The sequence below is a fragment of the Amyelois transitella genome, chromosome 4 (assembly GCF_032362555.1).
Source record: "Amyelois transitella isolate CPQ chromosome 4, ilAmyTran1.1, whole genome shotgun sequence".
NCBI lineage: Eukaryota > Metazoa > Arthropoda > Insecta > Lepidoptera > Pyralidae > Amyelois > Amyelois transitella.
Window position 1 is genome coordinate 9,729,568 of NC_083507.1, and position 14,448 is coordinate 9,744,015.

The 14,448-nt window shown below is 35.7% G+C and overlaps 1 protein-coding gene across 1 annotated transcript; it reads left to right on the plus strand.

Moving 5' to 3' along the window:
* The first annotated feature begins 1,965 nt into the window (after window positions 1-1,965).
* On the plus strand, window positions 1,966-12,981 carry LOC106140337 (MFS-type transporter SLC18B1-like). Its single transcript, XM_060954427.1, has 10 exons — window positions 1,966-2,264; window positions 4,304-4,473; window positions 5,234-5,381; window positions 6,148-6,334; window positions 6,651-6,766; window positions 7,168-7,361; window positions 8,505-8,600; window positions 9,663-9,831; window positions 10,300-10,451; window positions 12,181-12,981. Exons 1-10 carry the CDS (start codon window positions 2,154-2,156, stop codon window positions 12,347-12,349), a joined length of 1,512 nt encoding a protein of 503 aa, XP_060810410.1. The 5' UTR covers window positions 1,966-2,153; the 3' UTR covers window positions 12,350-12,981.
* Window positions 12,982-14,448: the final 1,467 nt, after the last annotated feature.

Genomic DNA, 14,448 nt, shown 5'->3' on the forward strand with positions numbered 1-14,448 from the left:
GGGGTATAAAAAAAACTTGGAATTAAATTAAGGCAATGGACTTGCTAGTCGTTTGCATCAATTAAGATTCAAATTCAGAATAGTGACAACTATTGGAATCTCAATTCCATCTTTAAAAGCCATAGAGCTGAGCTTGGTATTTCAGTCTTTATGAGACTATTGGCTCTGTCTGCCCCGCAAGGGATAACGTATAACATTTGTTGTACAAAATACAAATGTATAGCGCAATAGGTGGAATATATGCTAGAAGCATTATCTACCAATCAACTATTGGGTTGACTGGTATATATAGACTATACATATATTTCAAAACATTTAATGTAGATAAATTATTCTTAGTTGCCTCTCTTATTAGTTTTAGACTAAAAGGAAAGATAGAGAGGGTCTATTATGAACACCTGTTTCTGGTCTTTTCCATATCTAAAATTTACAATGAATGTTTACATACAACTACTTCTTAAAGAGTGTACGACTGAGGAAAAGAATTACCCTCGAGTGTATTTGTTGCGCATAAACAAGTTACAAGTTTATAACAAACATAAATCTTTATTTGCTTTATATAAACAAGGCAAAGATATATCGCATGGTCTGATAAATGCCATCCGTCACAGACGACAGAACGGTAATACCGTGGACGATGCAGTAATTACTGTAACAACTCGGTAACAATACAGTCCGAAGGCGGAAAGTCGCACAATACGCGTAATTGTACGTAATCCTTTCACCTCCATGGAGAAAACAAACAGTGTAAACTTGTGACAATAGAAGAATCAAAATTTTGCAACTTTTGCAGGAGAACATATCTCATATAAATTGGATCTTGATGACAGAGTGTGATCACTGGTAGTCTCGGTCTCTCGATCGATTTCTCTCATTCTAGAATTGGATTTCTGACTGTTATCAGCGTCTGAAGCTTTCTGGAACAATTGATCAGGTCAAGGTTGTTATCTTAACCAACTCAACTAATTACTATGATATTACGAGTGTTTATTTGAGTAGGTAGCGTATCTATAATTTACATTCTGTGTAGAACTAGCTAGTGAAGTGGGCTAGCAAGCACTATTTGAATCTCAATTCTATTGTTAAGCCCAGCAGCTGAACGTCAGTCTGTCAGTCTTTCAGGACTGCTGTGTCTATCTACCCCGCAAGGGATATAGACGTGATTATATGAAATTAATAATGTAGAACGCTCACGTCTTGTTATGAGTGTAGTTTTTTTTCTTAAAGTTCGACGCGTTGAAGACGCGTCGAACCAAGCTTAGTGGAAATATCGGGAAGCGAACCCCAGGCCCCGAAGCATTTTGGCGGAGGATGCAACCGGAAACAACGAGAGAACTAGAGTACCTACCTAATATCCCACTGGTGCGTTAATAATCACTTAATGGTCGCATTATAACTAAACCCTAAAAATACATTGCATACATATCATGCCAATCTTTTCAGTCAACTTATTTTGTTTCACCAATATTTTCATGCAAGTTCAGGGTACTCTTGATTCGACTTTTCACCAGAACCTCGGCAATATGACCAAGATACGTTCTCGACCTTCATCAAACTATAATCTGTTACTTATTAAAAAGACTTGATGGTCGTCCAAAATAGAGATAATTTCCATCTGTAAGATAAAATGGGGGAGTAAAAAGGACTGGTCTGAATCGACCAGTATTTTTACCTATTAGAAGGTCTGCGTAGTAGCTTAATACAGTTTTATCTCATTCACACATATCTTTTATTTATATTCTTAGCGGTCATTACTTCTTGCCTATAACAATTATTTTCACAGCATACAGAAAAAAGAATTAAGTTTACTATCCATTACCAGATTAACATATAAAACAATTGCAGCTTCTAGAAAACACGCATCGATGTATAGATATTTGTACAATGTAGTTTAAAGTTCATTTGATAATTTGTGTGACAGATTTATCTTTATTATAATGAAATAATTTACGCGTTATCCAGAACAGAACGTGGTACCATTACCAGTGGTCTCATTGACTACAAGAAATGTATACGCATTTATTATAATAGAAATTCAAAATTATTTGTGGCTGTGATAATAATTAAGTAACAAAAGTGAATTATAAAATAATTAAGACAATTTTAGGAAAAAATCTGAAATTTAAAAACAAAATAGCAACGGAACTTCTGAAATGGGCTTCGACTTTTCGAGAAGACAGTGGTTGACCATCATAGTTATTTCAATAGCTGATTTTTGCAACGCCATCTGTGTGGCACTTCAAGCTCCTTTTTATCCTTTAGAGGTAAGAATAGTTTTTTCATGTCAATAATACACCGATTACGTGATCATTCAATATCAAGAAAAACTCCGAAGAGTATGTTAAAATTTTAATATGGACACTTTGATTAAGTTTTGGATAGGAACAAAACTTACTAAAACATTATTTATCTGAGGCTAACTAAAGCTATCTGATATGATTTAGGTAGGTATATACTATGTCCTTTCTTTTTGTAGTTGTATTTTAGTTCCATTTAGCCGGACAGTGATCCATAAGAGCTGCTAGAATAAAATAAAAAATATATTTAAGAATTCGCTATTTATACTTTTGTAATACTTTATATATCATACATTTATTATTATCATGGATTTTTTTTATGGATTTGTATGGTGGTAAGCAGACATTTTAGTCTTCTCAAAATACAAAGCTACGAAGTTCTTGTAATCTAAAATGAGCTTTATCCCAGTTTGTCGAGCTATGCAAAGTGTCTTATAAAAAATGGCACACGAACAATCTGCTAGTCATACGCAACTCTTCATACCTACTACCTTCAGTTTGAAATTTATAGGTATAATTAAGTAAAATGAACTCACATGTTATAAAATTAGTGTATATTTTAATTATGAACATGTGCTACAAATGGAGATAGACTTTCTTGACCTTATTATTAATATTTAGTTTAATAATTAGCTATTTTGTAATCACCAAGTAGCAACAGTATTATGGTTTAGCTATGTTGATATTAACAATTAATTTTATTGATAAGGAACATGCTATTTATATCGCTACTAAGATATTTTTTTTCAACTGACTAAATTTTGCGCATTCAGAGGGAGGAGAATTTGATAAGGAATTAAATGGTTATATAAATTCATATTCGGCTAATAATAGAACAGGGACGTAAACTCGCGTTAATTAAGAATTATAAAACCGTTCAAGACTCGTTCAACATATCATATAGATAAAAAGTACACATTATATAAATTTCTTATAAACTTAGGATTCCTCTTTTAGGCGATGGGCTAGCAACCTGTCACTATTTGAATCTCAGTTCTATCATTAAGCCAAATAGCTGAACGTGGCCATTCAGTCTTTTCAAGACTGTTGGCTCTGTCTACCCCGCAAGGGATATAGACGTGATCATATGTATGTATGTATGTATATAAATTTTGTAAACAACTAATTATCGGCAACAAACTTCTTCAAAAATACCATTATATGAATTCTATACTAACAGGGCTTCAGCGCAGGATAGCAATGAAAATTATTTGACAGACATCGTGTCTCAGGTGACGGCATTAAGCTGAATAAGTACCCCTTCGGTAGCGGTATATACATACATATTTTGATTGGTGTTTCTGAATAAATACTATGCCTTTTTGTCATTTAGAAATACTAGAAAATATTAAACAAAAACGCATTATGTACATATATTGAAGCATTAGGTATATTGAAGTTACGTGTTTTAGGCATAAAGTAAGATGAAAAAGTTAGTGTTTTGATAGTATGAAATGAGCAAAAAAGGAGTGTCTAGTGGTAGGCAGGTGACAAATTGTTTTAAAAAAAGTTACATGCAGGGGACGTAAAGAAAAAAAATACAAAAAATTTGGAAAATCAAATTTAAAAAAACTACATGATTTTATTTACAATCTCGTCCTTCTCTAAGGCCGACTGTGTCCATCAGTACGTAAGGACATGGTCAATATTTTATCACCGGATGTTATTGACCTTTTACTAAGATAGATACTTTTATATAGATAGTGTTACTTAAGTTGACGTCACAATAAGGAACTGGCTCGTTCTAATATTAAAATACTTTTGAAGTTCTAGAAGCTAAAGCAGTTTTATTTAACGACTTTAATTTTTGACTTTGATTTAATTGAAGATTTTCTGAAAGAAAAACCTCATCTTAGAAGAGAAAATAACATGCATGCGGGTCTCAATAATACAATAATACCAGCCATCTAGCTAAACGTGGACTTTCAGTCTTTTTAAAACTGCGGGCGCTATCTACCCTGTTAGGGATAAAGACGTGAATCTATGTTTGTAATTTCTTCTTGCAGGCAGAAAGAAAGGGCTGCACTGCAACAGAATATGGCTTGGTCTTTGGCGTGTTTGAGCTGGTGGTGTTCCTGGTCAGCCCGATTTACGGGGCCCATCTCAACAGGCTGGGGCCCAAGCTGCTGTTCAATGGGGGCATCCTCACCACTGGGACATGCGCCATTCTCTTTGGGTGAGTGAAGTAAGAATTGAATTATATAAGGTAATCTTTTTTAAAGCCGTGTGGTTCCCGGCACCAATACAAAAAAGAATAGGACCACTCCATCTCTTTCCCATGGATGTCGTAAACGGCGACTAAGGGATAGGCTTACAAACTTGGGATTCTTTTTAAGGCCATGGGCTAGCAACCTGTCACTAGTTGAATCTCAATTCTATCGTTAAGCCAAATAGCTGAACGTGGCCATTCAGTCTTTTCAAGACTGTTGGCTCTGTCTACCCCGCAAGAGATATAGACGTGACCATATGTATGTATCTTTTTTAAATAATGAAGTGCGAGCTTTCAGCGAGTTTAAATGCATCATAGTATTAGTTTTGACTGTTTTTTTATTATTTACCCCGTGCATTGGTATTTGGAGGTCAGTATGTCTCTTATATAAGCCTGCAATCTACATATCCACCCAACCCTCATCAATTTTTTCAAATGATTAGACAAGCGATTGTTTTAACTTCAATATTAGGTGTCTCTTTGTCAAATTGTGTGACTGTCTTTCATTCCTTTTTCTTCCGCTCTCAATTAAAAACTAGTTTCTAAGTAAGAAGAGGTATAGGTAGGTATGATTAACACAATTTTATAATAAATAATCATATCGATCATACACGAGTTTATTCAAAGAAATATTATATTCAAATATTCACTTAATTCATATCTAGGATATATAAAACATAAGATAATAAGATTTTGTTGTTAATGTATTTTTCACCATCTCCCACAGACTTCTAGATAAGGTGGAAGGCCATGTGCCGTTCATAGCGCTGAGTTTCCTGATACGCATCATAGAAGCCATGGGCAACGCTGCATTCCTTACAGCTTCCTTCGCCATCATAGCCAAAGAGTTCCCCAACAATGTTGCCAGCATGTTTGTAAGTACACTTTAGAATATAATAACTAATCTGGATATCAAAACATGACGCCGAAAACGAAAGTAGAGAGGGAAAATGTCTGAAGGCGGACCTCGGGCACTGAAGCATTAGAAACCGGGAACACGCAAAAATGAGAAAATTGATAGAGAGCTCATGTCTATAAATCCTAAATAACCAAGAAATTCGAATATTCTCTAATGCACAGACATATATGTGGCATGTGCCTTTTATGTGGATAACGCCTTAAGCTATCTAAGAGCAATGCACCATGTAATATTTTTAGAGCTAAGTAACGAAAAGTCAAATTTTCAGTTCTAGTACTTATTTCATAACTAATAGTGATTTTTACCGGCCGTGTTGCAATTTTATGAAGACTCGTTAACACCCCAAATTTTTACAATAACTTAAAATTAAGTATAGCGTGTAAGTGATTCAGTGAATAGTACAGTAAAAAATATACATTAAATTCTCCAAAGAGAAAAACATAAGCGCCTTAAGTTAACTCATAGCAATACAACATAAAGTATTTTGCTTTTAAAGTTAATAGTAAGTAATACATAACGAAAAATAACAGTTGTTAAACATACTTGAGAAAAGAAACATTTTTCTTACTTCTGGGTATATTTTTAAGGTTGGCAGCTCTACTTGTTATTCACTAATCCATTGCAAATTTCGTTTCACATATTTAATCCAAACATTTCTCCTTTAACTTAAAATGTTACTTATTTTAGAACATCGTTCATTCAACAAGTGTCATTCCCCACAGGCATCACTAGAAACGTTCTTCGGGCTGGGTTTAATCGTGGGTCCCATGCTGGGTGGGACCCTATACTCGTTCGGGGGGTACACGCTGCCCTTCGCCGTGCTGGGCTCTGCGCTATTCTGTGCTGCCGTCATGAGCTGCATCGTGCTGCCGAGGTCACATGACGATGAGGACGTGAGGCCTACTGGACGTAAGTTATATTGAACTGTTTCTTAATACTAATATTGTAAGTTATATTTATTATGATCATTCTCCTGGTTAGTCGTTACTCACGGTTGCGTCAACATCTTTTGGAGAGGAGGTGCTGAACTTATATTGTCTAAAACTCTTATTTATGTTTAATTTTTCGTACCCATTCAACTTCATATTTAATTACTTGTTAAAAAGTTTTCAGTTGATCGGTACCATTAATCAGATGGGAAAATGCAAAAAAAGGAAAGTAAACTGAATTCACTATACATTTCTTCCGTATATAAATAAATTCTCATCGGCTCCATTTTTCATAGCAACAATGTGGAACTTATTGAGGATTCCTGGCGTGCTGCTATCTGCATTCAGCATCATGGCCACCAGTTTGAGCATCAGCTTCCTGCAGGCGACCCTTGAGCCACATTTGAGACAGGTCAGTCTATTGTTCATCGTGGTGGAATGGCCATACCATGCGAACCTATGATGCACAGAATACGGCACTTCCGTTAACGATTCTTCGATCTTTTTTAGTACCAAAATTTGTAACTTGGGAAGGAATGTAATCTTTGTATTTTGTGCTATAATGCCTCGAAATGGCAAGAAGGGCTCACCAGGGGATTTTAGTGGATAATCTGGCAAACTTAATGCCAGGAGTCACAGGAGTCGAGACCCAGGAGGCTGAGCCGTAAAAAGGCTTTAACCTTCGTAAACAAAAAATATCAGCTATTATCACTAGATGAAATTAAGATTGAAAAGAAGCAAATCGGCATGGAAGCATCAAGTACATCGCAAATCTTTTTCTTCTGTAATGAAAATATTTTTTTTGATCAACAGTTCCAATTCTCTCCTATAATCCTGGGGCTGATGTTTGTCATCAACGGTGGGGTATACGCCATCTCTGCCCCAGCCTGGGGATGGCTGTGCGACCGCCCCACCATCAAGCAGAAATACGTCACTGTGATCGGCTGCGTGTGTATCTCAGCGGGCTTCCTCCTCATTGGTCCAGCGCCCTTCTTAAATATACCAACGTAAGTAAACATACATATATTACTTGCTTGAAGAGAGATAAGAATGAACGAAAATCGGTGATCAAATCGATAAATATCATGTAGGCGCAAAGTTAGGTTAGGATCCCCTGTAAGGGTTGCGGAGATCAGATGGAAGTCGTTTCGCGTAAAGTCCTCCTTGAACGAATCCAGGATCATAGTCTTAAAGCCGCACCTAGTGCTCCTTTAAGTATAGACAATGTAACCTATCGTGTCGTTAACTATTCAAATCATATTTAGGGCGTTAGTCTCTGTATAGTGACCCTTGTGACCACAATCCTGGTGTTAATTACTCTATGCAAATGTCGTAGGCAGAGATACATAAAATATACCGCGACAAATCTTAATGCCAATGATCACTTGGGTCGAATCGTCGAAATAAGTATTTGCTCTGATTATGTAGTAAGTGAGGAATTGTGAAAAAATATTTATTTACAATTGAGCGGCCTGTATAAATGGGATGCGCTAAAAGGCATAAGTTCAAATCCTACCTCGGCCATCTACAACAACTTGTTCTGAATTATTATCTAGTTGTTCGCCGCGGACTTAGACCTCGCGATCACTTTTAGTTTAAATACTGAGCAATGCTCTTGCGAAGAGGAAAAACATTGTTAGGAAACCTTCACATTCAAGCAACTTGATGGGTAAATCCAATATAGGTTAGGTTCAAATCTATCTGCAAATGATGCTGAGGTCAGTCAGGATTTGCTAAAAATCTGACTCATCCAATCCAGGATCTTCGTCAAAAGGCGCACATCCAACTCCTCTAGAGAGAGATGAGAATGTTACCGTAACACAAAAGAAGAATGTAATAAAACTACTTAAATAATAAAAAGTCTTTACTGGTTGTATGCCGTGTGGTTCCCGGAACCAAAACAAAAAGAATAGGACCACTCCATCTCTTTCCCATGGATGTCGTAAAAAGCGACTAAGGGATAGGCTTATAAAATTGCGATCCTTTTTTTAGGCGATGGGCTAGCAACCTGTCACTATTTGGATCTCAATTCCATCATCAAGCCGAGCAGCTGAACGTGGTCATTCAGTCTTTTCGGGACTGTTGGCTCTGTCTACCCCGTAAGGGATATAGACGTGACTATATGTATGTATGTACTTTACTGGTTGTAGGTTAAAGTGGGTAATCATCACTGGGCTGGTGCTGCATGGTCTCGGCATGGGGAGCCAGCTCGTCGCCTCGTTCTCCGATGCACTCAGCACGGCTATGTAAGTTTATTTTTATATTATTTGACACTTGAAGGTGTCATAATAAGGTTTATTAACTTGTTTAATGGGATTGGTTAGCAGACTTTAGATATCTCTGAATACGAGATAGAGAGTATAATTTTTGTTGTCTCAGAACAGAAATTAAATTTATCGCGATAAGAGAATGCTATAATGTGAAGGAAGATAACAAACATACAGGAATAGAATAGGGAATGCTTAGATGGTTTGTTGGTATGGAGAGGATGAACGAGAGCAAAAGTAAAATTAACAAGTGGAATGTGAAGTGAATGTTGGAAGGAGAAGTACCTAGACGTATCATTAAAAAAAACTGTAGTAGTAATGTTCATATTTAGCAGAGTACCTACAACTCCATACCACCATACAGGGCAACTTAAGATTATCAAGCTCATTTGGTCTTCCCTTAGATCAAAGGTAAAATGTAGAATACTTACATTTGTTTTCTGATAATTCAGCATACAAAAGGACATAGCATGTTGACATCGCAAATTAAAATCGTAATACAATAATGACGAAAACCATACAAGGTTTCATGTGAATTCCGACTTCTACTCACAAAATTACAGACACATGTAACACGAAATGCTTGGAGAATTTTAATAAGTGCAATGCGGTACCCGAGAGGCAAGGGCTAATCGAATTATAATGAGTTTTTTTGCCAAATCCAGTCTTTCTCCACAGCAGCCGTGTATGTGTCAGATTGCACAGGCAAAATGGACAATTTCATATCATTATTGATGTAAAGTGAATGTCACATATCATTTTGAAAACTTGATTGTACATTTTGTTTTAAACTGTTTAGCAATTTTTTAGATGGAATCGGTGGGGATAATGATGGTATCTACGAGGCACCTTCCACAATTTTATTAAAAATGTGTCGAAGACACATTTTAAGCTTTCTAAAAATTTTACCATTGCATTAGGGTGAATATCTAAGTTGATCTGGCACTGAAACATTAATCAATCTAATCATCATCAACGACCTTCCCCTGATATCGTCACTAAAGCATCTAAATCTTGACCAATATAGTATTTATATTGCAGCGCCAGTGGGCTTCCAAACTCGATAGAGACTTACGGGCTGGTGTCAGCGATGTGGACTTCCACCTTCGCCCTGGGAGCCTTCATCGGGCCCACCGTGTCCGGGGTGCTGTTTGACAGTATCGGCTTCGCCAGTTCTACTGTGTTCATTTTCCTACTGCATCTCGTCGTGGTAAGTGTTACGACTACAATACGACGAAAAATTTGTCGTAAGATGATTCTTAAGAAAAAAAACATAAAGGGTGACTTAAAAACAGTCCGTTTTATGATAAAAAGACAAAAAGAAGCGACTTACGACGAAAGACAGTCGATAGATTTGACTTACGACTAAAAACAGTCTTAAGAAGCGACTAACGATGAAAAGCTTAGTAAACATAAGCTTAACTAAACAAAGCTACATAACAACATACTTGGTTTTGGTCAGAAGAAGAATTTATCGCTCCCCGCTTATATTATGTGTGTATGAATTAGCTTCCGGGCTTAGAAACAACATACTCGTAGATAAAGTTGCAACTGGGAACACACGCAAATCACGATAACAAAGAACTTTTCCAAGATGAAAATTTTATCGTATCCCTCTAGATCCGGCAAATTATGACTTCCAATTCTTCATCTTATTTAGTTATCATTATATCTACAGATGCTAGTAGTCCTGATCTTCTTGTGGTCCTGCGAGCGAGCATCCAAGATGGACGTGTCGGTATCAGCTGGAGACTTACTCCAACTGGATGGAACCCTGGATGAGAGTGTTCTCATGGGCGATAAATATAACCCTCCAATGAGGGTCAAGAGGTAAGTTCTTGTAATCAACTTTATCAAATAAATTACCGCGCGTGTCGTTATCAGCTGGAGACTTACTACATTTGGATGGAACCCTATATGATGTCCTCTACCCTCCAATGAGGGTCAGAGGTAATGAACGATACGTAAACTAGAAGTAACTTCTACAAACGATTCTCAATCCTTTATCTCAACTGGATTTGTTAATTTTCACAAGAAAGACTTTACTCAAATGCATGTATGAAATCCAAAATAAAGTTAGACACTGTAAAAATACAGAAGAACAAATATAAATAAATAAAGCTGTTATTGGGTTATGTGGGACAGATCTGGGATGGAACTTATTACAACATAATCCTTATTCAGACTTCTTCAGATCTAATATTCTCAAATTTAACAAATCAATAAATATTACGTATCATCTGACATCTGAAGCCTTATCATAATTTGATCTAATTATCATATCAGTGTATATGATATAATAATATCACTTAGATTTTTCTAATCAATAAAGATAACTCGTTACAACACTTCGCAGTAACTATCAAGCGATTGGGCAAGCAAAACAAAAAGTTTCAGTTAATTACTGTGTTTAAACTGAGGCGGTAACCGGTAGCACTTTTTAGGAGCTATTGCCTGTATTATGGATACGTCCGAGTTATTTACCAAGTGAAGCAACATTGGGTATGTCGGTAATCCTTGTCAGTAATTAGTGATGTTATATGTCAGCTGTTGACATACTGTAGACTAGCGTTAATATAGAAATGGCGCTCAGAGATACCAGAAAAATAATGGACATTATATATTTGAGACTGAAGCAGTCTAAGCTAGCAGCTAAATTAATTTCTTTTTTTGGTTTTTATATATTTGTTTTTAATGCTGTTTCAATCAATTTTGCTATGGTAGTTTCTTTTTTATAGATGACATAAAAAATTAACTTTTATAGTGTATTTTGAATTTTATATCATTTATTTCACTACATAATGGGGGGCATAACATAATCCCTTACGGGGTAGACAGAGCCAACAGTCTCGCTAACTGAAAGGCCGCGTTCAACTGTATGGCTCAATGATGGAATCAAGATTTAATTATTGACAGCCCATCGCCTTAAAGAAGAATCCCATGTATGGTAGCCTATACTTTAATCGCTTTAAGACGTTTAAGAATTGTATGGACATTGTATTATCACATTTTTCAATTACGAATCGGTGAACATACCTATATAAAAATCGCTTATATTTTCAAACTTACTTCGCCAAAGTCTTTTGGTACATAATAATCATTTCATTTATTATAGCTTTAAAATACACGCAAAAATAATGTACGATGATCATTTGTTATCGAATTAATTTGTGTTTTAATTACCAAACATTATGTCAGTGAGGTGCACTTAGCTGTGATACGCAATTGAGCACACTTTCCAAGATGCGCGAGTGTTACGAGTAGATAGACTACTTATACGATGACAAGATTAATCGATTATAATAAGATTGAATTTCTACGTTGATCATTAGCTTGACAGAAAAACTAATTAAAATATGTTATCAACTGATTCAGGCCGGAAATAGAATTGCGTGTCTACAATAAGAAGTTCTCTTGAATATAAACTTAACATGCATTAAGTTTATAGCGAGATAAATAAACATAAAAATTGCTCCCCCTGCAAGGTTGCTGCGGTCAGACGGGAATCTATGTGCATTTAGTAATAAATAAAACTAAACATGGATATGTTTGTTAACAGTAACCGCTGCGGCATCAGCGTGGGCCAGGCTCGACCTCCAGCCATGAACAGCCTCATAGCGTGTTCCAGCTACAAAAACAGGAGGAGCCCCTGGAGTCAGCGCATGCCCAAATACAGGCCCACATACGGCAGTCTCGACAATAGATTCAGGGGAGTGTACGGCACGTAGTGATAACTAAATTTGTTAGTATAGTCTGTATTTTAGGTAATGTAAACAAAAAAACGGAAGTCGTTAGCATTTAGCGAGGTGGAAAATAAATCCCATCTAATGTATATAATTATAAGGGCGTAAGGAAGTTTATTCGTGTGTTCTCTTCACGCGTTATCTTCTGAACTAATCTTCTTGAAACTTTGCGAAAGTATAAATGATTAAGAATCTGGAGAAGGATAAAGGGTATTTCTTCTCCCGATTGAAACTATAGTTTCTGTGGAATTTGCGAAAATCCTGTATTATTTTGTAGGTGGCGCTAAATTCGTCGCTTTTTTAAAGGTAGCTGGCGAAGCTGCTGTTAAAAGCTAGTAAATAATAATAGGGACAAATTACAGACATTGAGTATGCCTCAAAGTAAGCGAGACTACGTCAAGTCTATTAGTAAGCAATAGTATGCCAATATGGTGCCGAAAGATTCTCAGTGGAATATCTTTTTACATTTTGTGTCACAATCAAAAGTTAGCATTTCCGTCCTTATTCCCAAAATCCCTCCCAAATTAACAGAGAATGTATATCTTTGTAACTTCCAATAAATGCATTTTGATTATAGTAAAATTTTCCTACTGGTCAATTTATATGGATAGGTAATAAATTTGTAAGGAAATTAATAAAATCGATCACAAAAAAATCATGTATTTTAATTCATTTAGGTATTCAACTGAACTATTTTGTCACCATTCTGAAGTTACTACCTACTTATCTTGCGTTATATATTAATCTCAAATTTCAATCTATAAAAAACATAATTAATTTGATTCACATTCAATCACATTTATTTTGTTACTCCGACTGAGAAAAGGCGTTATATGTTTATCGTGTCTGTTTGTGAAGCTATTTCCATCATTTTTACTGGAAATTCCAGTTACGTTCTCATCTGGAGAGGATCTCGGAGCACACATCTGACCACTATTTCGAAGTGTATACATATGTCAAGCACGAAGCGACTCCCGTCCTGACTCCAGTCTAAAGATTTTTTTAAAAAACCCTTTAAAAAAGAATACGAATTTGGTGTGAAAAACAAAATCTACACAAAATAAAACAAATAAATATCATTGTCACTCAACAACTACTAACAACTCTCTATATCAGTGAAACGGAGCGTTGCGAAACAGTTTATCCAATATTGCAGTTGCATTCTTGGCCGTGTTGCAATCGTTAATTCAATATTGGATAATATCACAACTCTTACGTATGTTTTTTGGGAATCCGTATACATAAATAGTATAGTTTGAATAAAATTGGAACTGACCGATGTGTGAATTTGAGAATTATTACAAAAAAAAATCGATTGGTTTTAAAGTGTAACAGAAGCGAATATTGTAATTTTTATAATATTGGTACAAACACACAAAAACTATTTAGCTTAAAAACTGGTGTACAAAAATTTCTACCCCCACCCGTCTAAGGAGGTAATAGAGGGTAAGTTTGTTCAGTATTGATATAGTCAGTAGATTTTTACGGTAAAGGAAGTCGCAGGTACGGTAAAGGAATTCGCAGGTACGGTAAAGGAAACTGGTTATATATATAAACTTAAATTAACAAAAATATTCGATTTATGAAATACCTGTATAATTGTTAACAATAATCATGTTTTTAATCACGAAATATGATAATCGATAATATATCATATTTTTTTTCTACCAAAGATAGAGGTAATATTGGTTTCCCTTCGAACCTAGCACAAAATTTGTTTATCACTTCATTACCCTAAGAGCCTGATAGAAGCAGATAATAATACTATTTCTTTTGTCAAAATATTATCAGTAACAAGAGAAAATGTCCTGAATCACCGGCCTTGCTTTCAAAAACTCGAGTTCTATCTACCACACAGTAGTGTCCAGTTTCGACTTAATAAATATCTAACGCCTACATTGATTCTTTTGCTACGAACTTATGCCAAAACTCCTTATGAAAGAGCAATGTACTGTCAAATAAAACATTGCGCAATGACACGACTAGGCGTCGAATTTACTTTTAGAGTTTATTATTTGATCTGTAGCTACATTTCGCAAGGCGACTTCACTACAGCCAAATTGACAAATGCAACCTTACAGTTT